This window comes from Pristiophorus japonicus, chromosome 3 (assembly GCF_044704955.1).
Source record: "Pristiophorus japonicus isolate sPriJap1 chromosome 3, sPriJap1.hap1, whole genome shotgun sequence".
NCBI lineage: Eukaryota > Metazoa > Chordata > Chondrichthyes > Pristiophoridae > Pristiophorus > Pristiophorus japonicus.
The window spans coordinates 143614624-143641474 of NC_091979.1; the positions used below are offsets into that span (position 1 = coordinate 143614624).

General features: G+C 42.7%; 1 protein-coding gene across 3 annotated transcripts in view; it reads left to right on the top strand.

The window, feature by feature from the left end:
- LOC139259923 (NGFI-A-binding protein 1-like) overlaps window positions 1-26430 on the top strand; it is a 133649-nt gene extending 107219 nt beyond the window's left edge. For 2 of the 3 annotated variants that reach the window (XM_070875874.1, XM_070875873.1), the window contains exons 6-8: window positions 15303-15468; window positions 22831-22983; window positions 24231-26430. In XM_070875874.1, the coding sequence (XP_070731975.1) occupies window positions 15303-15468; window positions 22831-22983; window positions 24231-24337 (426 nt within the window). In that variant the 3' untranslated portion in view covers window positions 24338-26430. The remainder of the gene's footprint in view (window positions 1-15302; window positions 15469-22830; window positions 22984-24230) is intronic. The other variant, XM_070875875.1, reaches the window with a different exon arrangement.
- Window positions 26431-26851: the final 421 nt, after the last annotated feature.

A 26851-nucleotide genomic window follows, 5' to 3' on the forward strand; every position in this document is an offset into this window, starting at 1 on the left:
CGAATCTTCTGGAATTTTTTAAGGATGTAACTAGCAGAGTGGACAAGGGAGAACCAGTGGATGTGGTGTATTTGGACTTTCAAAAGGCTTTTGACAAGGTCTCGCACAAGAGATTGGTGTGCGAAATCAAAGCATCTGGTATTGGGGATAATGTACTGACGTGGATAGGGAACTGGTTGGCAGACAGGAAGCAGAGAGTCAGGATAAACGGGTCCTTTTCAGAATGGCAGGCAGTGACTAGTGGAGTGCCACAGGGCTCAGTGCTGGGACGCCAGCTCTTTACAATGTACATTAATAATTTAGATGAAGGAATCGAGTGTAATATCTCCAAGTTTGCGGATGACACTAAACTGGGTGGCGGTGTGAGCTGTTTGGATGATGCTAAGAGGCTGCAGGGTGACTTGGACAGGTTAGGTGAGTGGGCAAATACATGGCAGATGCAGTATAATGTGGATAAATGTGAGGTTAGCCATTTTGGGGGCAAAAACACGAAGGCAGAATATTATCTGAATGGCGGCAGACTAGGAAAAGGGGAGGTGGAACGAGACCTAGGTGTCTTGGTTCATCAGGCACTGAAAGTGGGCACGCAGGTGCAGCAGATGGTAAAGAAGGCAAATGAATTGTTGACCTTCATAGCTAGGGGATTTGAATATAGAAGCAGGGAGGTCTTAATGCAGCTGTACAGGGCCTTGGTGAGGTCTCACCTGGAATATTGTGTTCAGTTTTGGCCTCCTAGTCTGAGGAAGGACGTTCTTGCTATTGAGGGAGTGCAGCGAAGATTCACCAGACTGATTCCAGGGATGGCTGGGCTGTCTTATGAGGAGAGACTGGATCAACTGGGCCTTTATTCACTGGAGTTTAGAAGGATGAGAGGGGATCTCATAGAAACATGTAAGATTCTGACGGGACTGGACAGGATAGATGCGCTTAGAATGTTCCTGATGTTGGGGAAGTCCAGAACCGGGGGACATAGTCTTTGGATAATGGGTCGGCCATTTAGGACTGAGATGAGGAGAAACTTCTTCACTCAGAGTTGTTAACCTGTCGAATTCCCTGCCGCAGAGAGTTGTTGCTGCCAGTTCATTGGATATATTCAAGAGGGAGTTCGATATGGCCCTTACGGTTAAGGGGATAAAGGGGTATGGAGAGAAAGCAGGAAAGGGGTACTGAGGTGAATGATCAGCCATTATCTTATTGAATGGCGGTGCAGGCTCGAAGGGCTGAATGGCCTACTCCTGCACCTATTTTCTATGTTTCTATGTAACCGGTTCAAGCTGTATTTAATAGGAAAAGCATGAAAATCTGCTGGGCTGATATTTAAAATGTCACATAGATTCACATGAGTCATGTCTTTAGACTGCTGATGGCACGATGACATGTCTAATATGTGACGTATTGCAAACTGCTGATTCCATTATAATACAAATATGCTGCAACAAAAAAAAACAAAGTTGCATTTAATTACAGAACTGTTTTAACCTTGATGCATTTTAAAATGCCTCTGATTATCATCAACTTACTGCTTAGTCCCTAAGCATATTTTACACCTCTGTTTATTGCAATTTGCTACCTAGGAGAAGATCTTGGCATCCATGCTCTTCCTTTTGCAATGCAACTAACTCTCAGTGCATCTCGAGGTTGGCCTATCCCATGTTTTGTGAAATTTTAATGTCCTCTCAGCAGTTTCCCAAAGCAGGTATACTGGGATCACACAAACCTTAGTAACATTCAAGACAACTGAATGTGATGGACAGGGAAGTAAGGAAGAGATAAAAGATAGAAAAGGTTTTTCTGAAGATTTGTGCCCCTTTTTTCCCTCTCCCAATTCGCTCTTATCAATATCCTTCTCTGTCAACACCCTACCCTCTTCCCAAATTGAGGTTTCCTAGGACCATGTGCAAACTTCAGGGACCTACTCCTAGGCTTTCACAATGCCATTCTGAACCAGTTGCTAAGAGATGTACAAGAGCAGCCAAGCAACAACTGGCCCTTCAATTTTTACATAGGATATACAGCACAGAAAGAGGCCATTTGGCCCAACAAGTCCATGCCAGCGTTTATGCTCCACTCGAGCCTTCTCCCATCTTTCCTCACCTAATTCTGTCAGCATAACCCTCTATTCTCTTCTCCTTCAAGTATTGTCTGTAAGCACTCTCGTAATGACTCCACGAGGTAAGGTATTGCACTTGAACTGTTGTGACCTTAGTCCATTTATGGCAGCTCCTGAATGAGGGTACAGTAAGGTAGAAACATAGACATTAGGTGCAGGAGCAGACCATTCACTAAGATCATGGCTGATCATTCAATCTCCGTACCTCTTTCCTGCTTTCTCTCCATACCCCTTGGCCATAAGGGCCATACCTAACTCCCTTTTGAATATATCTAATGAACTGACCTCAACAACTTTCTGCAGTAGAGAATTCCATAGGTTAACCACTGAGTGAAGATGTTTCTCCTCATCTCGGTCCTAAATGGCTTACCCCTTATTCTTAGACTGTGACCCCTGGTTCTGAGCTCCCTTTTATACTTGGTTACCTGCAGTGTGCAGATGACTCCTAGGTCGTCTCCAGTTGCCCCTCTGGTGGTACAGGTAGTGTATACAGTGTGAAGATACATTCAGTGGTCTTATGTAACTGTACATTGAGTGTGAAGGGTACATACTTGTATTGTACATACACAACATCGCTCCCCCCTAAGTCTTGTGCCACTGACCTTTGCTCTGCCCCTCGACTTGAGAGCCCAAAGCCCTTGCACCTTGTCTGTGCTTGTGAATGGCGCTCTCCCTGTAGACCCCCAAGTCCTTATTGCCAGAACATTGGGAAATGGTCAGCAGTGGACGGTTGGAGGTTGCAGTGGGTTCTGAGTGTGATCCATGTGTATCCATGGCTACATACATCCATTCCCCTGCCCCCCCCAAAAAACATAGACCATGTGTGTGGCTCAACGCCTGTATTTGCATATATGTACAGAGAAAAGGAAATCGGATTAGTTACATCACTGTTTGGGTTTAGCAGTAGTGGAACAAGTACATTTTACAGGTAAGGTACATACGTGGTGTTAGCCTTGCTCCTGGGGTGTAGGTGCAGGTGGGTGAGGACGCTAGTTCAAGAGTAACCGGACTGTGTCCAGGTTGTCTGATGGCGGCTCTATGTCCCCTGCCAGCTGGGTGGGCTCTGATCGCTCACCTGGCTGAGTCTCGAGGGCTTTTGCCGTTGCCTAGTGGTGGGCAGAGCCACAGGAATGTGTGGCCTTCCTGTCCTCCTTTTGAGGGCTGCAGTGTCTCCCTGCTGCCCTTCAGCGGTAGTGGGAGCCTGATCATCCCAGGTCCTGTTGGGAGGGCTAGAGGGTGCTAGTCTCTTGCTCCTGGTACTGGCCCTGGTGGCCAGAGAAGAAGGGCCGATCTGGAGCACGGTGCCAGTAGTGGTGCCTTTGACGTCCGCTGATCGCTGGCCCTGCAGTGGGTATGTTCCCTCTGTGTGGCCATGCTCCCTGGGGCATCACATTGGTCCCAGAGGCACAGGCTACATGATTGGGTAGTCCGCTGGACCTGGGTGCTTCCGATGTGAGGTTGCCCTTGGTTTTGTCGGCATACATGTCGAACCCGGCATCGCACATCATTTCTTCATTTACAGTCCTGATACATTGGTTCCGACCGCAATCACCCGATTCGACATTGTTAGTTGTCTTTACATATTCGCATTTGTCAATTACATCTTTTCCCTGTGTACTACCGACATCGCTGTACAATGTTACATTTAGATACTTGCATTTGTTAATTACATCTTTTACATGTGTATCACTGCCATTGCTGTACAAAGATTGGAACTGTCCCTTTACTTGTCCTGGGTTGCTGGCCTCCTTTAAGAGGGCCTTGCAATCTTTACCCCAATCCAGTTCGCTGCTCAGCATCATGTTGATCCCTCAACATGGCCCCTCGTGGTCTGGTCGCGGCCATCTTGACTTCAGGCGCTTCACCTCGTGGTGTGGGCGCCATCTTCTTTCTCTCCACGAGGTAGGCTGCGGTGATCCTTTTCTCCCCAGGTTCTGCCACGGAAACAGGGAAGTTACCTTCTGCGCTGATCATCTTCCTCCGGAGTCCTGTCGTTGGAGCCTGGAAGGTGAGGTCTGATCGTTTGGGTTGGATCATCTCACCGTTGGGTTGTGCGGTCTGTGTCGTCGCTGCGCAGTCGAGTTAGACGGTTGGATTTTCAGGTGCTGTGATGGATCCAAATTTGGGGCTGCATAGGACGTCGATTGCCGGAGCCTGGAGGCTTTCCCAGCTCCAACAGATTTGGATTTGTTTCATCCATCTTCTTCCTAGCAGTGTTGGACCATCACCAGCAACGATACACAACAGTAGCTTGTGCATCGCGCCGCCGTAGGACACCTGGACATCCACGCTGCCAACGATTGGAATGGTGTCGCTTGTGTAGGTGAGCAGCTTCACCTGGATCGGGATCATTTTGGGTCATTCAATTCGATTGTCCCAGAGTTTCTCGAAGGCCGCCTGATTCATCAGCGATTGGCTCACCACTGTTAACCTCCATCAAGACTGGGACGCCGTTGATTTCCATTTTCAACCGAGAACTCTCGGTGGAGCAGGTAATCACTCCATGCACCTCTTCCTGGGGCTGAGCTGCCTCCTGGCCCCTCTCTTCCTCTTCATCAGCGCTCGAGCCCGGGTGATCGGCCAACTCTTCAGCGACTCGGTGAGTAAAATTTCTCTTACACATTCGCTGGAGATGGCCTTTTGCAGCCTTTGGAAGTTTAGTCTTTGCTGTGGCACTGGTGGGCCCTGTGATTTCCTCCACACTGCCAGCATGGGGCTGGCCGGTTGGCCCCATGTGGCGGACTCAGGGTAGCAGTCTTGCTTCTAAAGGGTGCCAGTCGGTTCACTGTACTTGCCGGGTTAGAGTCCTGGGGGTGAGTCGTCCTCCTCTTGGAATCGCAGGCCAAGGCCATGAATGCCTGGCTGACGTTAATTGCCTTCTGCAGGGTGACCAAGGTGTCCGCAGAGAGCAGCCTGTGGAGGAGGCCCTTGTGGCCGATTCCAATAACAAAGATATCCCTCAGTGCTTCGGTGAGGTGGTCACGAAAATCACATGGTGCAGCCAATCGTCTCAGGTCCGCAGCATATTTTGCGATTTCTTGGCCTTCGGGCCGCCGGTGTGTGTAGAACCAGTGTCTGGCTGTGAGGATGCTCTCTTTAGGTTTGAGCTGTTCCTGTATCATCGTTACGAGCTCCGCCTACATTTTGGTTGTCGTCTTCTCTGGGGCTAGCAAGTCCCTGATAAAGCCATGAACAGTGGGTCCACAACTGCTGAGCAGGATAGCTCTGCGTTTATCAGCCAGCGAGGTCGGTGTGTGTCCAGTCAGGTTGTTCATGATGAAAAAGTGTTTGAGCCTTTCCACAAAGGCATCCCAATCTTTCCCATCAGCGAAGGTTAGCCATTTCTCACCTGGAAATTCGGAATCTCGTCGCCAGTTATTATGTCTGTAAGCACTTTAGTAATGACTCCACGAGGTAAGGTGAACTGTTGTGATCATAGTCCATTTATTGCAGCTCCTGAATGAGGTTACAGTAAGGTGAGCTCCCTTTTATACTTGATTATCTGCAGTGTACAGGTGACTCCTAGGTCTCCACCAGTTCCACCCTCTGGTGGTACAGGCATAGTGTAAGATACATTCAGTGCTCTTATGTAACTGTACATTGAGTGTACAAGGTATATACTTGTATTATACATACACAACACTTCATATTGTCTAGCTTCCCCTTAAATGCATCTATATTTTTCGCTTCAACCATTCCCTGTGGTAGCAAGTTCAACATTCTCACCACTCTGGGTAAAGAAGTTCCTTTTGAATTCCCTATTTGATTTATTGGTGACTGTCTTATTTTGATGGCCTTTATTTATACACTTCCCAATAAGTGGAAATACTTTCTGTATCTACTCTTAATTTTTGAAGACCTCAATTGGATCACCCCTCAGCCTTCTCTTTCCAAGAGAAGAGAGATCCAGACTGCACATCCTTTCCTGATCGGTATATCCTCGCATTTCTGGTATCATCCTTGTAAATCTTCTCTGCACCCTCTACTGTGCTTCTATATCCCTTTTTATAATATGATGACTAGAACTTTATGCAGTACTCCAAGTGTGATCTAACCAAGGTTCGATACGAGTTTAGCATAACCTCACTACTTTTCAATTCTATCTCCTAGATATAAATCCGAGTGCTGGGTTTTCTTTTTTATGGCATTGCTAACCTATGTCGCTACTTTTAGTGATTTGTGTATTTGTACGCCGAGATCCCTTTGTTCCTCTACCCCACCCAGACTCGTGACCTCTCTCTATTCTTTTTACTAAAATGTAATACTTCACATTTATCTGTATTGAATTTCATTTGCTAATTGTACGCCCATTCTGCAAGTTTATTTGTTGCAGTCCTCCTCAGTATTAACTAACTCCACCCCACCCCAAATTTGCTGTCATTCGCAAATTTAGAAGTTGCGTTTCTAATTCCAAAGTCTAAATTGTGAACAACAGTGGCCCCAGCACTGTTCCTTGTCGAAATCCACTACCTACCTTCTCCCACTGTGAACAGCTACCCTTTACCCCTACTCTGCTTTCCATCTTGAAGCCAGCTCACTATTCATTCTGCTACTTGTCCCCTGACCTTATTCATCAGTCTATTATGTGGGACCTTATCGAAGGCCTTTTGAAAATCTAGATAAATTACATCTACTGCATTACCTTGTCTGTTCTCTGTTAGTTTTTCAAAGAATTCAATGAGATTGGTCAAGCAAGACTTTCCCTTTTTAAATCCATGCTGGGAACCAAATATTCAGGGGTATTTGCCATTTCATAAGGATGGGCAGAAATGAAAAGGAGGTGAGGTAGCTCTGTTAATACAGGATGAGATCAGTGCAGTAGTAAGAAATGATATTGGCTCAAGATCAAGATGTAGAATAAGTTTGGATGGAGACAAGAAATAATCGGGAAAAAAGTCACTGGTGGGAGTGGTCTACTGGCCCCCAAACAGTAGCCACTCTGTAGCACAGAGTATAAATCAAGAAATAATGGAAGCTTGTAAGAAAGGTACGGCAATAATCATGGGCGATTTTAATCTTCATATTGATTGGACAAATCAAATTAGCAAAGGTAGCCTTAAGGAAGAGTTCATAGAGTGTATGCGGGATGGTTTCTTGGAACAATACATAAGAACATAAGAAATACGGCCCCTTGAGCCTGCTCCGCCATTTAATACGATCATGGCTGATCCGATCATGGACTCGGGTCCACTTCCCTGCCTGCTCCCCATAACTCCTTATCCCCTTATCGTTTAAGAAACTGTCTATTTCTGTCTTAAATTTATTCAATGTCCCAGCTTCCACAGCTCTGAGGCAATGAATTCCACAGATTTACAGTCCTCAGAAGAAATTTCTCCTCATCTCAATTTTAAATGGGTGGCCCCTTATTCTAAGATTATGCCCTCTAGTTCTAGTCTCCCCCATCAATGGAAACATCCTCTCTGCATCCACCTTGTCAAGCCCACTCATAATCTTGTACGTTTCGATAAGATCACCTCTCATTCTTCTGAACTCCAATGTGTATAGGCCCAACCTAATCAACCTTTCTTCATAAGTCAACCCCCTCATCTCCGGAATCAACCTAGTGAACAGCCTCCAATGTAAGTATATCTTTCCTTAAATAGGGAAAACAAAATTATATGCCGTACTCCAGGTGTGGCCTTACCAATACCCTGTACAGTTGTAGCAGGACTTCTCTGCTTTTATACTCTATCCCCTTTGCAAAGGCCAACATTCCATTTGACTTTTTGATTACTTGCATATTAATTTTTTGTGTTTCATGCACAAGGACCCCCAGGTCCCTCTCTACTGCAGTACTTTGCAATTTTTCTCCACTTAAATTATAATTTGCTTTTCTATTTTTTCTGCCAAAGTGGATAACCTCACATTTTGAATTCCAATGAGAAGAGGCCCAAACTACTCAACCTTTCCTCACAAATCAACCCCCTCATCTCCAGAATCAACCTAGTGAACCTTTTCTGAACTGCCTCCAAAGCAAGTATATCCTTTTGTAAATATGGAAACCAAAACTGCACGCAGTATTCCAGACGTGGCCTCACCAATACATTGTGGAACCAACCAGGGAGCAGACCCTTTTAGATCTGGTAATGTGTAATGCGTTTGGATTAATTAATCTTATAATGAAGGATCTTCTTGGGAAGTGTGATCATAGCATAGTAGAATTTCAAATTCAGTTTGAGGGTGAGAAAGCGAGGTCTCAAACTAGTGTCCTGAACTTAACTAAAGCTAATTACAAAGGTATGAAGGCAGAGTTGGTTAAAGTGGACTGGAAAAATAGATTAAAGGGTAAGACTGTAGAAAAGCAGTGGCAAACATTTAAGGAGCTATTTCCTAACTCTCAGCAAAGATATATTCCAGTGAGGAAAAAAAAATGCTGAGAAGGATGACCCATCCGTGGCTAACTAAGGAAGTAAAGGATGGTATCATATTGAAAACAAAGGCATACAATGTTGCGAAGGACAGTGGGAGGCCAGAGGATTGTGAAATGTTTAGAAACTAGCAAAGGACGACTTTTTAAAAAAAAGATAAAGACAGAGAAGATAACATATGTGCGTAAACTAGCAAGAAATATAAAAACAGACAGTAAGAGCTTCTACAGGTATATAAAAAGGAAGTGAGTAGCTAAAGTAAATGTTGGTCCCTTAGAGGATGAGACTGGCGAATTAATAATGGGGAAACAGGGAAATGGCAGAGACTTCGAACAAATATATTGTATCGGTCTTCACAGTAGAGGACAAAAAAAATCTTAATAATTGATGATCAAGGAGCTATGGGTGAGAGGACTTAAAACAATCACTATCACTAGAGTTAAAGTATTAGGCAAACTAATGGGACTAAAGGTAGACAAGTCCCCTGGACTTGATGACCTGCATCCTAGGGTCATGCCTAGGACATAGATACACTAATGAAATGGGCAGACACATGGCAGATGTAATTTAATGCAGAGAAATATGAAGTGATTCAATTTGGTAGGAAGAATGAGGAAAAGCAATATAAACTAATTGGTACAATCTTAAAGGGGGTGCAGGAACAAGAAGACCTGGGGGTGTACATACATAAATGTTTTGAAGGTGACAGGACAAGCTGAGAAAGCTATTAAAAAGGCATATGGGATTATTGGCTTTATAATCGAGGCATAGAGTAGAATAGCAAGGAAGGTATGCTAAACCTTTATAAAACACTGGTTCGGCCTCAGCTGGAGTATTGTGTCCAATTTTTTTCACCATACTTCAGGAAAGATGTAACGTCCGTAGAAAGAACATAAGAAGTAGGAGTAGGCCATTTGGCCCCTCAAGCCTGCTCTGTCATTCAATAAGATCGTGGCTGATCTGATCTTGGCATCAACTCCACTTCCCCACCCACTCCCCATAACCCTTGACTCCCTTTATCGTTCAAAAATTTGTCTATCTCCACCCAAGTGTATTCAATGGCCCAGCCTCCACAGTTCTGTGGGGTAGAGAATTCCAAAGATTCATGACCCTCCTGAGAAAAAATTCCTCCTCATTTCAGTTTTAAATAGGCAGCTCCTTGTTCTGAAACTATGCCCCCTAGTTCTAGATTACCCCACGAGGGGAAACATCCTCTCTGCATCTACCCTGTCAAGCCCCCTCAGAATCTTATATGTTTCAGTAAGATCACCCCTCATTAAACTCCAATGAGTATAGGCCCAACCTGCTCAACCTTTCTTCATATGACAACCCCTTCATCTCGGGAATCTGAGAATCCATGAACTGAGGGTGCAGAGGGATTTAGGAGAATGTACCAGGGATGAAAGACTAGAGAAACTGGGGTTGTTCTCCTCCTAAGAACAGAGTAGGTTCAGAGGTGTTTAAAATCATGAAGGGTTTGGATAGAATAAATAAGGAGAAATGTTTCCAGTGGCATTAGGGTCAGTAACCAGAGGACACAGATTTAAGGTAATTGGCAAAGGAAACATTTTTTTTTTACACAGCAAGTTGCTGTGATCTGGAATGCACTGCCTGAAAGGGTGGTGGAAGCAGATTCAGTAGTAAGTTTTGAAAGGCAATTGGTTAATTACTTGAAGGGGGAAAATTTGCAGGGCCATGGGACTAGTTGGACAGCTCTATCAAAGAGCCGGCACAGACATGATGGGCCAAATGGCCTACTTCCGTGCTATATCATTCTATGATTCTGTGATTACTGCCAGTATAGCTCTTAGCTGACTGTAAAGAGGCATGCAATGATGATAAGGTGGGAATGCCCCATCCCATGTGGCGAAATGCCAGGCCTTTGCCTGGTGCCTCCCAACACCAATGCGATTTGAGATTGGGAACACACAAGACTGGATAGTCCAACCTGTAAAATTGTTACATGGAATGCACTGTATTACCCTTCAGGATCATTGTTTAATGTAGGAATAGTACATGAAAACAGCTTTTTTTGAGGAAAAAACAGGCTCCAATGTTGAGCCAGAAAATTTGTTATTTTATAATTTGAGGTTGCAATGATATTGTTACTCAGTTCCTCATATGAGCAAACCATATTGAGGTGCTTCACACTTAAATATTTTGTTGAACCAACAGTACATGTAAATGGAGGAAATCAGTGAACATAGAATCATAGAAATTTACAGCACGGAAGGAGGCCATTTTGGCCCATCATGTCCGCGCTGGTCAACGAAGAGCTATCCAGCCTAATCCCACTTTCCAGCTCTTGGACCATAGCCCTGTAGGTTGCGGCACTTCCAAGTGTACATCCAAGTACTACTTAAATGTGGTTTAAGTACTACTTAAATGAGGGTTTCTGCCTTTACCACCCTTTCGGGCAGTGAGTTCCAGATCCCCTCTGGGTGAAGAAATTTCCTCTCAAATCCCTTCTAAACCTTCGACCAATTACTTTAAATCTATCCCCCCTGGTTGTTGACCCCTCTGCTAAGGGAAATAGGTCTGTCCTATCCACTCTATCTAGGCCCCTCATAATTTTATACACCTCAATTCGGTTTCCCCTCAGCCTCCTCTGTTTCAAAGAAAACAAACCCAGCTTATCCAATCCTTCCTCATGGCTAAAATTCTCCAGACCAGGCAACATCCTCGTAAATCTCCTCTGTACCCTCTTCACTGCAGTCACATCTTTCCTGTAATGTGGTGACCAGAACTGCACGCAGTACTCTAGCTGTGGCCTAACTAGTGTTTTATACAGTTCAAGCAGAACCTCCTTGCTCTTGCCTTTTCTATGCTTTGGCTAATAAAGGCAAGTATTCCATATGCTGCCTTAACTGCCTTATTACTTGGCCTGCTACCTTCAGGGATCTGTGGACATGAACTTCAAGATCCCTTTGTTCCTTTACACTTCTCAGTGTCCTACTCTTAAATGTGTATTCCCTTGCTTTGTTATCCCTCCCCAAATGCATTACCTGAAACTTCTCTGGATTGAATTCCATTTGCCACTGTTCTGCCCACCTGACCAATTCATTGATATCTTCCTGCAGTCTACAGTTTTATTATTCTTCATCAACCACATGGTCAATTTTTGTATCATCTGCAAACTTCTTAAACATACCCCCTACATTCAAATCTAAATCATTGATATATACCACAAAAAGCAAGGGACCTAGTACTGAGCCCTGCGGGACCCCACTGGAAACCGCCTTCCAGTTACTAAAGCACCCATCAACCATCAACCATTACCCTTTGCTTCCTGCCTCTCAGCCAATTTTGGATCCAACTTGCCACTTTGGATCCCATGAGCTTTTACTTTCGTGACTAGTCTGCCATGTGGGACCTTATCAAAGGCCTTGCTAAAATTCATATACACTACATCAAATGCACTACCCTCATCGACCATCTTTGTTGCCTCCTTAAAAAATTCAATCAAGTTAGTCAGACACTGCCTTCCCTTAACACATCCATGCTGACTTTCCTTGATTAATCTGTATCTTTCTAAATGTAGATTTATCCTGTCCCTCAGAATCTTTTCCAATAATTTTCCTACCACCGAGATTAGGCTGACTGGCCTGTAATTACTCCGTCTATCCCTTTCTCCCTTTTTAAACAAAGATACCACATTTGCAGTCCTCCGGCACCACACTTGTAGCTAGAGAGAATTGGAAAATGATGGTCCGAGCCTCTGCTACTTCCTCTTTTGCTTCTCTTAATAGCCTGGGATACATTTCATCCAGGCCTGGGGATTTATCCACTTTTAAAGCTGCTAAACCCCTTAATACTTCCCCTCTCACTGTTTATTTCATCTAATATTTCACACTCCTCTTCCCTAATAGCAATGTCTGCATCGTCCCCCTCTTTTGTGAAAACAAACGCAAAGTATTCATTAAGAAACATACCCACGTCTTCTGCCTCCACACACAGATTACCTTTATGCTCTCTAATAGGCATTACTTTTTCTTTAGTAATTCTCTTGCTCGTAATATATTTTTTAAACATAATGTATTTATGAACAGTTCTGAATTAAGTGTAAATGCAAGCTTATTAATGTCTTTCTATTTTATTAATTACAATTGTTTTTCAAATTTATTATGTCCAAAAATATTAGTTGAAAATTGTGGTGTATCCTGAACTCTGTATTCCAGCAATAAGTAGAAAACAGTAATTTATGAACAGTTTTCCATCAAATATTATCAGGGTGAATTACATGACCGTGGTCCAAGAATATATCTGGTTGTATCAAAGTGGGAAAAAAAATCCTTATCTGCATCTGATTGTGAAGGTCTTCCATTTAGTTGCACACTTGATGATAAATTTGAAAATTAGACTAATTGTAACCAATTTCTATTCAAGATTTTTATTTTGATGTGTGTTATATTACAACCAGTATTAAATTGGACAAGATTTTTGTCAGTGATTCAGCAAGCTTATTCCGGGCCAGGCCGCCACATGTTGCTCCCTCTAATGGCCCCGGCCTGCTGATGGTCTTGCAGGCTGGGACCGTGCCGACTGTAAGCATCGGCCCCCCAACGATTGTTAGATATCTGGACATTGTGTTTTAATATTTCTCACTGCAGAAAAGAGCTGGCAGCCCTGTTGTGGGAGGGGCCCAGGTATTTTTCCTTGTTGTACACGAAAAATCCACATCTGATGGGTGGGGATGGTTTGGAACAAGTTACAATAGCCAGGAGAAGGCAACTCATCACTGGTAATGGGCAAAGATGGAAGGTCCATTGTTAAGCAATGTGAACTCATCAGAGAGCCATTACCTGGATGAGATAATCCTGAGAGGCGGAAAACCAGAACAAAAGAAAGCCATTAAGCCCAGACTGGTTGGAAACGAAATCCCATCACTGACCATCACTGAAATACACATTTACAAAGTTCTGAGATGATGGGCCACTCACACAGCATCTTCGAAACAAGGAAAAACTTTATTTGGTCGGAAGAAGCAAACAGACTTTGGATATTAAAGGTGGCCGTGTGGCCCTCTCTCTCTCTCTCTCTCTCTCTCTTTCTCTCTCTCTCTCTCTCTCTTTCTCTCTCTCTCTCTCTCTCTCTCTCTCTCTCTCTCTCTCTCCCTCCCTCGTTTTTGCTCTCGCTTGCTTCACCTCTGCAAGGACCAAGCATTTTATCTGGGACAGAGAAGAAACCGGAACCAGAAGAGACACGTTTTCACCAGGAAAAGCAGTGAGTAAGCCAACGAATCAGTGAGCATCATCACTGTCCACGCATCTTTAAGATCACAGCTACTGTGTGAGGAGCTTTCGTGTGTTCTCCCAACCAAGTCTTAGGAGGGTTTTAGTGGGAAGGTTTTGCTGCAAGGACCATAGGGGTACAGATTCCGGGGGTTCACTGTGGATTCGAGCAGAGGGTTTAGATGTTGGGTACTTCGCAATCGGTGTGGTTTAGACAGCCAGGATATTGGATTGGACTACATCGTCACTGCATTTACTCATAGTTTTGCTGTGTTGAGATAGCTTTAATAAAGCATTGATGGTTGAGACCGACGTATGTCCGTGACTCATTCATCTGTTCAGTACACTAATCACTTCCAGGTCTAGAACTATTGTAACATGGGGGTGCATTGAAAACACCTAAGGGAAACTACTTGCATGATTTCCGGACCGGGCCACCGGGAAATCGGCACGGTTCCAGCCTGTAAGACCATCAGCAGGCCGGGGCCATTAGAGAGAGAGCAGTGTGCAGTGGCATCCCACTTCAGGGAGCAGCACGCGATGCTGCAGGAGGGCGACGGCTGATTGGAGCACGGGCAGGAGCAGCGAGGTCTGGGTGGATAAGTGGCAAGAGTTCGTAGAAGGATGTGATCGGGGCCCAGAAGTGGTGAGGGCCCAGGGGCAGCATGGGCCAGCCCACACTGCGATATGTGTGCGCACTAGGTTCATGCAGCAGAACTGGTCTCCAGTCGTCTTGCCACTGGACCAATACCTAGCTCTGTCAAGCCTGTGTGGTGGCTGGTGTGCAAAAAAAAATCCATGCACAGGCATCTTCCACCCTTCAAGATGTAGTTCGGGATCTGGAATACTAGGTCCTTCATTGAAACACCTGTGAACTCATCTCTTTTCAGCGTGGAAGCAATTCGAGGGACTGCCTATGGTGTGATGAGGTATGCTTATGGGAGGGGTGTGGGGAAATGTCTACAGCCTAGAAATTCGGCCACTCCGTGCCTGTTTTGCGGGTGCTGAATGGTCTAAGCTTTCAAAATGGCAGGTAGGAAGCATATGCTCATTATGAGCTGGTAGTGCTCCACCTGCCATATAAGTAAAGACCAAAACAATCAGCGTGCAGTGCCCTTGCTTGAAACAGGCATTAGATATTTTGCATATGCAAATAAGGGGCCCAATGCCTGTTTGAGGCCCCACTGCAAGATTGGCTGGCTCTTGAGGCAGCAAGTAATGGCGCCAGATGTACTCGGGAATAGCAGGTCTATAGGCTGTAAGCACGGTAGGAGCAACCATTAAAAGACACAAAAATAATTTGTAAATAAATCCGATCATGTTATTGTGGAATATGCAATTTTAGAAAAATGTGCAAAGCTTTATTTTGGACATTAGAAATTTAAATTAGAGGGCAAAAATGATGGATGAAAAAAGTTACAAATAGTATTTTGAGTGAATTGTGGGAATTGAGAAGACATTCCTTCAGTTGTATTTTTTTTTCTTTTAACTGCAATGTTATTACTACTTTTTAATAGTATTACTATTTTTTTAAAGCAAATCCTGCTCAGAAATCAAAGGAAATATATTAATTGAACTTTTTTTTTGTTTTAGGTCCAACTTGAAACCATAGCAGCTAAATACATAATGTTTGTGCGTGAACAAACAGGACAGGACATGTTGCAGGTGTCTGAGAGACATCTATCTGCCACAACTTGTAGGCAGTATTCTGAAGAGCAGAATTCCAAAAGCCCTTCAGCAGAGACCATGGATGGACAAGGTACAAAATCTAAATAGCATATTTGACTACCAGGTATAATTAATCTACTGGTTAAAATGAAATTGCACATCATAACACTTTTTGTGAAATAGAAATATGACTACAGTTTCTAGCATAGTTATAAATTGATGAACCAGTTTTGTTCAGTACTCGACCTGCAGAGATAAATTAGTTTTTAAAGAAAGCTAATTTTTAATGCTGTGGCACAATATTGAAGCTATACTTCATGTTGTGTAGTGTCAAACTTCAAAGTGGACCTGATATTTGCTCAAGTCCAATCTCTGATTCACAGTGTAAATGTGATTAATTCTGCCCTCTAACTAACCCAACCTTATGGAGAGGGGTTTGCCATGGATGGATTCACTGCGTCATCAGGTTTATTACAATGATTTGCAAAAGCAAAATATAAAGGAGGGAGGTACATGCATGTGTCTGCACTAGCAACCTGTCTAACAGGAATCCTGTGGTCACACAACAGGCCTCCCTTTTGTTATTGGGTTTAGTGTGCAAGCAATGTTAGGTACACTTATACAAAATAAAGTAATTTTTCAGTGTAGTGTAGCCAGACTATTTGCCATATTGGAAACAATTTTGATTATGAACAAAATTAGGCCTAGTTCAACAGACTGTGTAATTAAGAAAAACAGTTGGATCTATTTTATGCAAAGGGGAAGAAAATAACAGACCGCTTTTCACATGTTTCCTAGTTGGCATTTTCAAAATAGCATTGAGGAAGTGTGTGGGGGGAGGGGGGTGTTGGTGCTGGGTGGTGGGAGGAGAAGAATGAAAGCACAAGAACAGATCGCTTGGACACTCAGCTTTGTGTGTATGTGGTGACAAACAAGGGAGGAGAGAAATAAGAGAAACATCTTTGACTATTTTTGAGAGTCAGAATTAAATAAAAATGTCTACCTATTGCATTATTCAAGTTTAGCTTAAATTAGGACCACCTTTAAGTGGTTAGCCAGCAAACTGCTTGTTTCAGTGCATTTTACTGAACTTGGTAACTATCCACATCTTCAAGTCTGAAGCTACAATTTAGATCTCCAACAAGCATTACCTTTTAGTACCTGAATCAACTAAGGAAGTGTGTGGCCAGCTTAATCTTGGGGATGCCTCTCTCTGTTCCACATTCCACTCGACACTATTTCCCTCCAAACCCTTCCTGCTGCTCGTTGGGTGTGCCCATGGTGACCATCTGCTCCATCTTTGGCATCCTCTGCTGTGTTCAGTATGACCATCCATTGCTGTATCTCCCAAAGCAGCAATTCCAACTACCTCTTCCCCTTTTCCTAGCAATCATATGCAATTTGTTTGCTAACCTCTTTCCTGTCCCACTTTCCTCTTCCACCCTGCCCTCCTGACTTCAGTGAGTCTCCAATTACCAGACTGCTCCATGTCGCCCTCCAGAAAGTTCACTCCTTTTGTGAACAAAGTCCTCCACATCCATGACTTCATCCTGATTACAGCTCTTGATAATCTAGTCCTGCTGAAACTTGACTCATGAATGGTGACTCCTTTTCCCTCACCACCAGAATTGCAACCCTGTGTATTCTACCGTGACCTTTGTGCACCTCAGTGGTTGCCAAGTCCTATTGCAGCCTCTTGTCTTATTCCTTTATCTTTTTCTTCTTCAAGCATTGACTAAGCTATCTGTGACCACCATTCATTCATAATCTCCCTACCCATTTCCAACCCAATTACCCTTAAACCCCAGCTCCCTTTAATGCATTCTCCAACTCCCAATTCTTTCTTTGACCTACTATGACACCGGTGCTCTGTTATCTACTCATTCTGCCTTTGATATCCTTGTCCCCCATCAAATCACCAATGGTTTCTGGCCCACACTGTTTCCCCAATACTGTTTTCATCTTCACATCTGTGGGCTGCAGACCCATGTGCACACAAGCATGGTTGGCCTGTTTTATCCAAGGCCTGATTTGCCTTGACCATCACACACCATAATATAGAAAGTTCAGAGGAGAAATGAAAAAGAAAATAAGAGGGGCTATGAGTAGAATGGCAGCTAACATAAAAGGTAATCCAAAAGTATTCGATAGGCATATAAATAGTAGATGGGTAGTAAGAGAAGGGGTGGGGCCAATTAGGGACCAAAAAGGAGAGCTACGCATTGAGGCAGAGGGCATGGCTGAGATCCTAAATGAGTACTTTGCATCTGTCTTCACCAAGGAAGAAGATGCTGCCATCGACATAGTAAAGGAGGAGGTAGTTGAGATGGATGGGATAAGACTTGATAAAGACGAGGTAAAGGCTGGCTGTACTTAAAGTAGATAAGTCACCAGGACTGGATGGGATGCATCCTAGGACGCTGAGGGAAGTGAAGGAAGAAATCACAGAGGTACTGGCCATAATCATCCAGTCCTCCTTAGAAACGGGGGTGGTGCCAGAGGACTGGAAAATTGCAAATGTCACACCCTTGTTCAAAAAAAGTGTACCAATAAACCCAGAAAGTATAGGCTGGTCAGTTTAACTTCGGTAATGGGGAAGCTTTTAGAAACCATAACCAGGGGCAAAATTAACAGTCATTTGCACAAGTGTGTGGATTAATTAAGGAAAGCCAGCACTGATTTGTTAAAAGTAAATAGTGTTTAACCAACTTGATCGAGTTTTTTGATGAATTAACAGAGATGGTTGATGAGGCCAATGCAGTTGACATAGTGTAGATGGATTTCCAAAAGGTGTTTGACAAAGTGCCACATAATAGGCTTGCCAGCAAAGTTGAAGCCTGTGGAATAAAAGGGACAGAGGCAGCATGGATAAGAAATTGGCTAAGTGACAGGAAACCGAGAGTAGTGAACAGTTGTTTTTTGGACTGGAGGAAGGTATACAGTGGTGTTCCCAAAGGGTGGGTACTAGGCCCACTGCTTTTCTTGATGTATATTTAATGACTTGGATGTGCGTGTACATGGCAAATTTTCAAAATTTGCAGATGATACAAAACTTGGAAGTATAGGGAACAGTGAGGAGGAGAGTGATAGACTTCAAGATGACAGACAGCCTGGTGTAATGAACGGGCATATGGCAGATGAAATTTAACGCAGGGAAGCGTGAAGTGATACATTTTGATAGAATGAGAAGAGGAAATATAAACTAAAGGGCTGCATGAACAGAGACCCCTAAGGGTATATGTGCACAAATTATTGAAGGTGGTTGGGCAGATTGAGAAAGCGGTTACGGGATCCTGGGCTTCATAAATAGAGGTACAGAGTACAAAAGCTTAGAAATTATGATGAACCTATATAAAACACTGGTTTGGCCTCAACTGGAGTATTGTGTCCAATTCTGGGCACCGCACGTTGGGAAGGATGTGAAGGCCTTCGAGAGGGTGCAAAAAAGATTTACGAGAATGATTCCAGGGATGAGGGACTTCAGTTATATGGAGAGACTGGAGAAGCTGGGGTTGTTCTCCTTAGAGCAGAGAAGATTCAGAGGAAAATTGATAGATGTGCTCAAAATCATGAGGGGTCTGGATAGAGTAGATAGAGAGAAACTGTTCCCATTGGCAGAAGGATCGAGAACCAGAAGACACAGATTTAAGGTGATTCACAAAAGAACCAAAGGCGACATAAGAAAAAAACTTTTACACGAGTGGTTAGGATCTGGAACGCACTGCCTGAAGAGGTGGCGGATGCAGACTCAATCGCTGCTTTCAAAAGGGAGTTGGATAAGTATCTGAAGGAGAGAAATTTGCAGGGATAAGGGGGAAAGGGCAGGGAGTGGGACTAGCTGAAGCACTCTTGCAGAGAGCCGGCACGTGCCGAATGGCCGCCTTCCATGCTGTAACCATTCTATGATTCTATACCACATTCCCCTCTCTACAGTTAAATCCTCCTTGTTGCTCTACCATCCTGCAGGGTAATGACAATTCCATTATCAACCACCTCCTCTGACTCCACACATCTGCCCATTTCCCCCTCAGTTCCTAGTGCTTTGGGGCATTTATTATGCTAAATGTGCTATATATATTAAATGTATTGTTGAAGGTAGTTTGCCTAGTTGTCAATCAAACTGTGTACATGGATTATCTCAATGTTTTCCTCCCCATGCATACTTTTCAAAGGACCGTTGCCATTTTACTTGCAGGAAAGTATTTGTCTTCTGTCTCCATCTCACAAAACAGTTGTGATTGAATTGCAGCTGGAGACTCAGAAGCGTGACCTACATCTTACTGCTCTGTTGCACAACACGTACTTTGTTGCACTGTGTTGCCCCAAACTAGACTTTATAAGTGCTAGTGTCATCAAAAGAAATGGTTGCAGGCAGAGCATTTTAGGAAGACACACCTAAAATTGTGCAAGTCTGTCATTCAGACTTTCCTACTGTTAGTATATGTACAGGAATGGATAACTGAATTACAGTGGTGAGTTCCTAAGTTATTTTTCCATCAGTACCTATGTGAAACGGACTGCCACCAGTGCGCATAGAAACTTAATACTAACGCAGGACCTTGTACACACGAAAAATAATATCTTAATTGCCTTAGCTTCGTGTTCCACCCCCTGCTCCCATTATTTCAGTTGGTGAATATTGTGGCTGGATGAGCTGACTACATAGGTGAGGCAACTGTTAGTAATGAACAATGGGAGCGTGATATTGCCGATGCAGAATGAAAGAAAAATATCTTCATGTTCTAACAGAGCATAAAGTTTGCGTGGATATGAAAGTTAGAAACCACAGGAATAAACTACCAAATGTAGGTTACATAACCTAAAACATTGTAATAAAAACAAAAAATGTTGGAAACAGTCGGCAGGTCAGGCAGCATCTGTGGAGAGAGAAACCAAGTTAACATTTCAAGACTATCCTGATGAAAGATCACTCACCTGAAATGTTAATCCTAGAAACATTAGGAACAGGAATGGGCCATTTAGTCCCTCTAGCCTGCTCCGCCATTAAATTAGATCTTGACTGATCTGCACCTTAACTCCATTTACTCGCCTTTGCTCTGTAGCCCTTTGTACCTTTTACCTAACATGGCCCCCGACCGTGTTTGTTCTATTTCCTGCACCTCTGCTCTCACCCCTTCCCCTCCCTCTCAGAACCATGACAGGCTAAGTGAGTGGGCAAAAAATTGGCAGATGGAGTATAATGTTAGAAAGTGCGAGGTCATGCACTTTGGCAGAAAAAATCAAGAGCAAGTTATTATTTAAATGGAAAAAGATTGCAAAGTGCTGCTGTACAGCAGGACCTGGGGGTACTTGTGCATGAAACACAAGATAATAGTATGCAGGTTCAGGAAGGCCAATGGAATCTTGGCCTTTATTGCAAAGGGGATGGAGTATAAAAGCAGGGAAGTCTTGCTACAGTTGCAGCAAGACAGGGTATTGATGCCACACCTGGAATACTGCATGCAGTTTTTGGTTTCCATATTTACAAAAGGATATACTTGCTTTGGAGGCAGTTCAGAGAAGGTTCACTAGGTTGATTCCGGAGATGAGGGGGTTGACTTATGAGGAAAGGTTGAGTAGGTTGGGCCTCTACTCATTGGAATTCAGAAGAATGAGAGGTGATCTTATCGAAACATGTAAGATTATGAGGAGGCTTGATCGGGTGGATGCAGAGAGGATGTTTTTGATGATGGGGGAGACTAGAACTAGAGGGCATGATCTTGGAATAAGGGGCCGCCGATTTAAAACAGAGATAAGGAGAAATTTATTCTCCTGAGGGTTGTAAATCTCTGAATTCGTTACCTCAGAGAGCTGTGGAAGCTGGGACATTGGATAAATTTAAGACCGAAATAGACAGTTTCTTAAACGATAAGGGGATGTGGGGAGCAGGCAGGGGGATGGAGCTGAGGCCATGATCTTATTGAATGGCGGAGCAGGCTCGAGGGGCCGTATTGCCTACTCCTGTTCCTATTTCTTATGTTCTTATGACAGGGTTCCTCTTGTCCTCACCTTTCACCCCACCAGCATCCACGTTCAACGGATCATCCTCCGCTATTTCCACCATCTCTGCCGTGATCCCGTCACCAATCCCATCTTCCCCTTCCCTCTCGGCATTCTGAAGGGACTGCTCGCTCCGCGACACCCTGGTCCATTCCGCAGTTATCCCCAGCACCCCCTCTCCTTCCCACGTCACCTTTCCGTGCAAGCGCAGGAGATGCAACACCTGCCCTTTTACCTCCTCCCTTCCCACTATCCAAGGCCCTAAATACTCCTTCCAGGTAGAACAGCGATTTACTTGTACTACTTTCAATTTAGTATACTGTATTCGCTGCTCAACATGTGGTCTCCTACATTGGAGACCAAGCGTAGATTGGGTGACCGCTTTGTGGAGCACCTCCATTCAGTCTGCAAATGTGACCCTAAGCTTCCAGTTGCCTGTCACTTTAATTCTCCACTGCATTCCCTCTCTGTCCTCAGTCTCCTACACTGTTCCAAAGAAGCTCAACGAAAGCTTAAGGAACAGCACCTCATCTTTCGTTAGGTACTTTACAACCTTCTGGACTCAACATAGAGTTCAAAAATTTCAGAGCGTAACCACTGCCAATCTTTGGCACCCTTTCCACCTACCTCCCTCCGAGCCTGTTTCTTTTTTTTCTCCTTGTCTCTAATGGCAGTTGGTCATTATCCCACCTTTCACACCCTACCTTAACTAATGTTTTTCTAACTCCTGGCATTACTATTTGAATTTGGGCCATCATCCCTTTTGTGTCTCTAATCTCTCTCTTGTCTTCCAACCTATCACAGACCTTCTCTTTTGTTCTCCCGCCCTCCCCGTTTCAGTGCTTGTTAAAAATCTGTTCTTTTCGAACACTCCAGTTCTGACGAAGGGTCATCGACCCGAAACGTTAACTCTACTTCCTCTCCACAGATGCTGCCTGACCTGCTGAGATTTCCAGCATTTTCTGTTTTTATTCCAGATTCCAGCATCCGCAGTATTTTGCTTTTGTAAAAATCTAACTATCTCTGTCTCAAAAGCTCCAATTGTTCACAGCCTTTTGAGGGAAGAGAGTTTGAGATTTCTGCTACCCTTTGTGTGGAAAAAGTGCTTCCTGATTTTGCCACCGAATGGTTTAGCTCTAATTATGTCCCCTTGTCCTTAATTTTCCCCCACTAAGGGAATTTGTTTCTCCGTAACTCCCATATCAAATCTTTTAACATTTTTAAACACTTCTGAGATCACCCCTCAATCTTCTATACTTGAAGGAATACAAGCTCAAAATAAACTCTGTTTCTCTCTGCACAGAGGCTGCCTGACTTGCTGAGTGTTTCTAGCACTTTTTTATTTTAGATTTCCAGCATCCACAGTGTTTTGCTTTTGTACATAGTTTATAATGTTTATATCAGAATAAGGACTAGTCATTTATCTCGTACTATATTTATCTTTTTTTTTCAGCTGAGAAACCACTGAATCTCAGGATCTCTAACCAGCAGAGTAGGCAAATAATGCAGCAAATGGTATCTAGAGAAGATCTACAGCTTGCTAAGCAAGTGTCAAATGAATTAAGCAGACTTTATTCTTGCAATCCAAGAGAGCCTCATTCTTCAGGTAATGTGAACAAGACGATACAGGCCTTTGATGAAATTCCATTTAATGAGAGTAGGATTTTGCTGTTTGCACACTTTTTTCTTCTATAGAGGTAGTACTATTGACCATATTTTTTATCAGAGACTACTACCACACAGCTTTAAATGCATTTTATTTGCTCCTCATGGCATGTGCAATTCTCTGACTTGTGCGCAGGCCTCCATTAATGCCACTCACTTTGTATTGACTGCTGTTGCTTGGAGATGCAATGAGAGTAAAACACCCTGACTTCATTCACCTGCAGAAGTACACACTCCCTGCCCCTGCACCAAATGACCTGACTTGAAGTCAAAACTTTTTTTGTGATGCAACATTCTAAGGCACCAGTGAGACCAACAGAAACATTGTGAAATCTATGCCCCCTATATTCCATAGTCAAAAGCACTACTGGAGATAACCCTGCAGTGTGAATGAACTGATGCTAGTGTCAAAACCATTTTGAGTGGGTTTTGCTCTCTTGCCTTTTTTCTGTGCCATCTTGGGTCTGGTTATGGGTAGGCTGGCTCCTCAGCTGCCGGTATTAATGAGCTCTTGGTACTGCTGGCCTGTACAGGCCTTGGTCCTCCCAGCCACACCAGCAAACTTGAGAATGAGGCTTTGAATTAGCTCCACCTGCTGTATTTGCCCAATGATATTAACAGGGCAGATTTGGCAGCCAGGAAACCAGTGCAACTACTTTCAGTAATATAAAAGGGGCATTATATATTGAAGAAAAGGGATAAAAAGTGATGTATCTTTGTACTAACATACCAAAAGCACACAATTACTGGGGTGTGGTAAAGAGAATTTTGATGCATAGAAAATGGCAATAACCAGCTTATTTTCAGTAATTCTGTCAAAACTGAAACACTTTCAATATTATAAAGACTAAAGCCAGCTAATACTAATTTAAATTGAGCATGTTACATAATTGAGATCCTGCTCATATTTTATTAGCATTTCTAAATAATGGCATAAACAATTTGTTAATGTAACATTTTATGTATCTTCTATAACTTGTGGTATGAGGGGGGAAAGAAGGGAGTTTTTAAATGTGGTTAAACCACAACAGATCTAAATGTCAGCCTATGGGTAAAACCTACAATCAGTATATCTACAGAGATAATGGTAGTTGTAGCAGACTCTACCTCGTATATGAAATGCATGCTGTAATCAATGTTTATCTATCTCTCGACTGCTAAAATGGTCTTTCTTTATTTATGCATCAGAAAACATAGGCACATTGAAGGAGTTCTGTCAGACGGTCCTAAATCACACAGAAAAGAAGAATGAAGCATTGAAACCTATCAAAATAGAGCCTGAAGATGTTAGATAGCCTTTTCCAAATTTGCCTGTTTCTCAAAATGGCATCAGCAACACCATAACGAGAGCCTTAATGACCAATGTTGCCTCATATCTGTCCTATTATTGTGATTTCTGTTTTGTAAAAGTTACTGTGGACAAATGGTTTTAGTTCAGCACAAAACTGAATAATTTCTAACCTGATACTTCATTATTGGCTGTGTTCAGTGAGTACTATTAAGAGCAGCTAGTCTTGGCAGTGAAACAACTGCTTAAAATAATCTATTTAACATTATTTAAGACTTGCTCACTAAAAAAGCAAACTATTGAAAATGGAACACAATTTTGGAAATAATAAACAATACATTACACAACAATTTTTTTTACACCAGCTTAGACAGATAATATATTGCTTTTGTCCAGAAACTAGTCTAGCATATAGCTTAATAAAATCTTCTTGATGGTTGTATACTTTTATTTCGATCTGAAGTGGGGTGTAGTACACATGTAATGTCAAAGATTATATAAAGTAGTACAATTATGTAAATTTGACATGTTCATTTATCATCAGGGATGTGGGATGGAATTGGATCAAGGAAATGAGCTTTGCTGAATTAGTCTAGTTGAGGTGATCCAATATAGGCCACGGGGTAAATGTAACTATTCAACCTCAAAGTGGTGAAAAAGGAAGAAATTACATGCATAAAAGTAGCTTTAAATGTGTATTTCACGCACATGTGCTGAAGTTATCCACAAAGATCCGAAGTGGTGCACATGTTTGACTAGGTTTCTGGGCAGTGTGGCTATCCACTTAAACACAATAACTATCAGGAAGCTCTGTTTAGTTAGTTGGCAGACTAGACGTCAGGAAATTCCCACATCCCTAATTAAACTGGGCGGGGGGGGGAACAAAAATTAAGCCTTTTTCTGTTGAACCCCACAATTGCTTTTTAGCTATTTCTATTCATATACATTGTTCATCAATGTTCTTATGAATTTAGTTTTACTTTTATTACTGTATAGTTTATACCAATAGTCCATTTTTAAAAAAATGACCATCTTAATTTCTTTTTGAAACTCTAGCCATCTTCGGATCTGATGGGGGCTGGACAGAAATATTTAATGGTGAACAAAGACTTTAGTCAAAAGAGCTGTGTTTGCAACTTTCCTATTAGAAACAACAGGAATAATGCTCAGATTCAGGTCTGCATTAAAGAAGATTTGTGAAAGGTGGTTTCTTTCTTTTTGCCCTATTTTCTACTTTATTTTTTGTTCAGTGCATCTTCTGTCTGAAATCATGTTGCATTTTGGTTGTGGAGAATTTAACTGATCAAAGCCCAGATATTTTAATCTGGTTATGCAGGCAGCCAAAATCCTGTAGTATGTTTGCTACAGTCAAACCAAGAATCATTATAAAAGCAGCATTAAAGGGGAGACAACAGAAAAAAATGCAATAATTACACACAATGCTGATTTATCATACAAGATTCCAGCAGCTGGTTGTAAATTCATGTTCAAAACTTGTAATAAATAACTTTGGTAGCTGCATATTACATTTTAGTCAATCTTGAGTATCATTTTATATTACCTGTAGTTAACTGGAGAATAGCTGTAGAGTATTACTCTGTTGTAGTGGCAGATTAGCTCGTAAAGGGAATTGAGAGCAATTCCCTATGGTACAATTGAAGTAATTTGAAAACTGTTGTACATTGTTGCCATGAAATGTTCTCGTGAACTTCGACCTGTAATGTACTGATATAATGTCTTTAATAATGTCTTGACTGTTAGCCAATAGTATGTTAGAACATAATTTAAATTGTGCCTCCCTCATAACCCTTTTGATCTTTAAAATGTTAGAAACTGTAAAGTGGTGATCGACAGTACACATACTCTAATAATGTAACCAATAATATGTCATGTTAATTCTAATGTTTCCTTTTGGAATTCAATTTAATGAACATTACAAGGGTCGGAGGATATCTGGGAGAATGGTTGATCATTCTAATGGTCTGTACTGTTTGAAATTGCTACTTAAATGGCAAATGGGCCAGTGTTAATTATTCTGAGTGGTCTGAAAATATAGTATAGGATGTTTTGGATAAACACTAATGTATTTAATTTGTTATATAAACATTAAAATATATTTTTGGAGTTCTGATTTGGTGTCCCATGGTTTATAGTTCTTCAGAAATTTCTGACATCCTGCCTGAACTACAGTCATTTTGGAATACCTCACGTCACTGCTGGCAATGCATTATTTTTGTACTGATCCTGCGATTCCTTTGATAGGAGAATGAAAATCTATAATTTTGTAGTCCATTATCAATATTGAGCATTTCCAGCTGAACTACAACAAGGATTGAATGCAACATAAAGCTCTCTCCACTCTGCCAGCAATACATCTTAACCCTAACCTCGGACATGAAACGTTGGCCCAGAAATTGCAATCAGAGGCTTCTCACACACGGATGCCTCCAACCGCAAAATTTCTATGTAAGTACCCAGTGGTGCCGGAGGTTCGGAGGCTTGCGGTCCTGGGCCTCTTTGC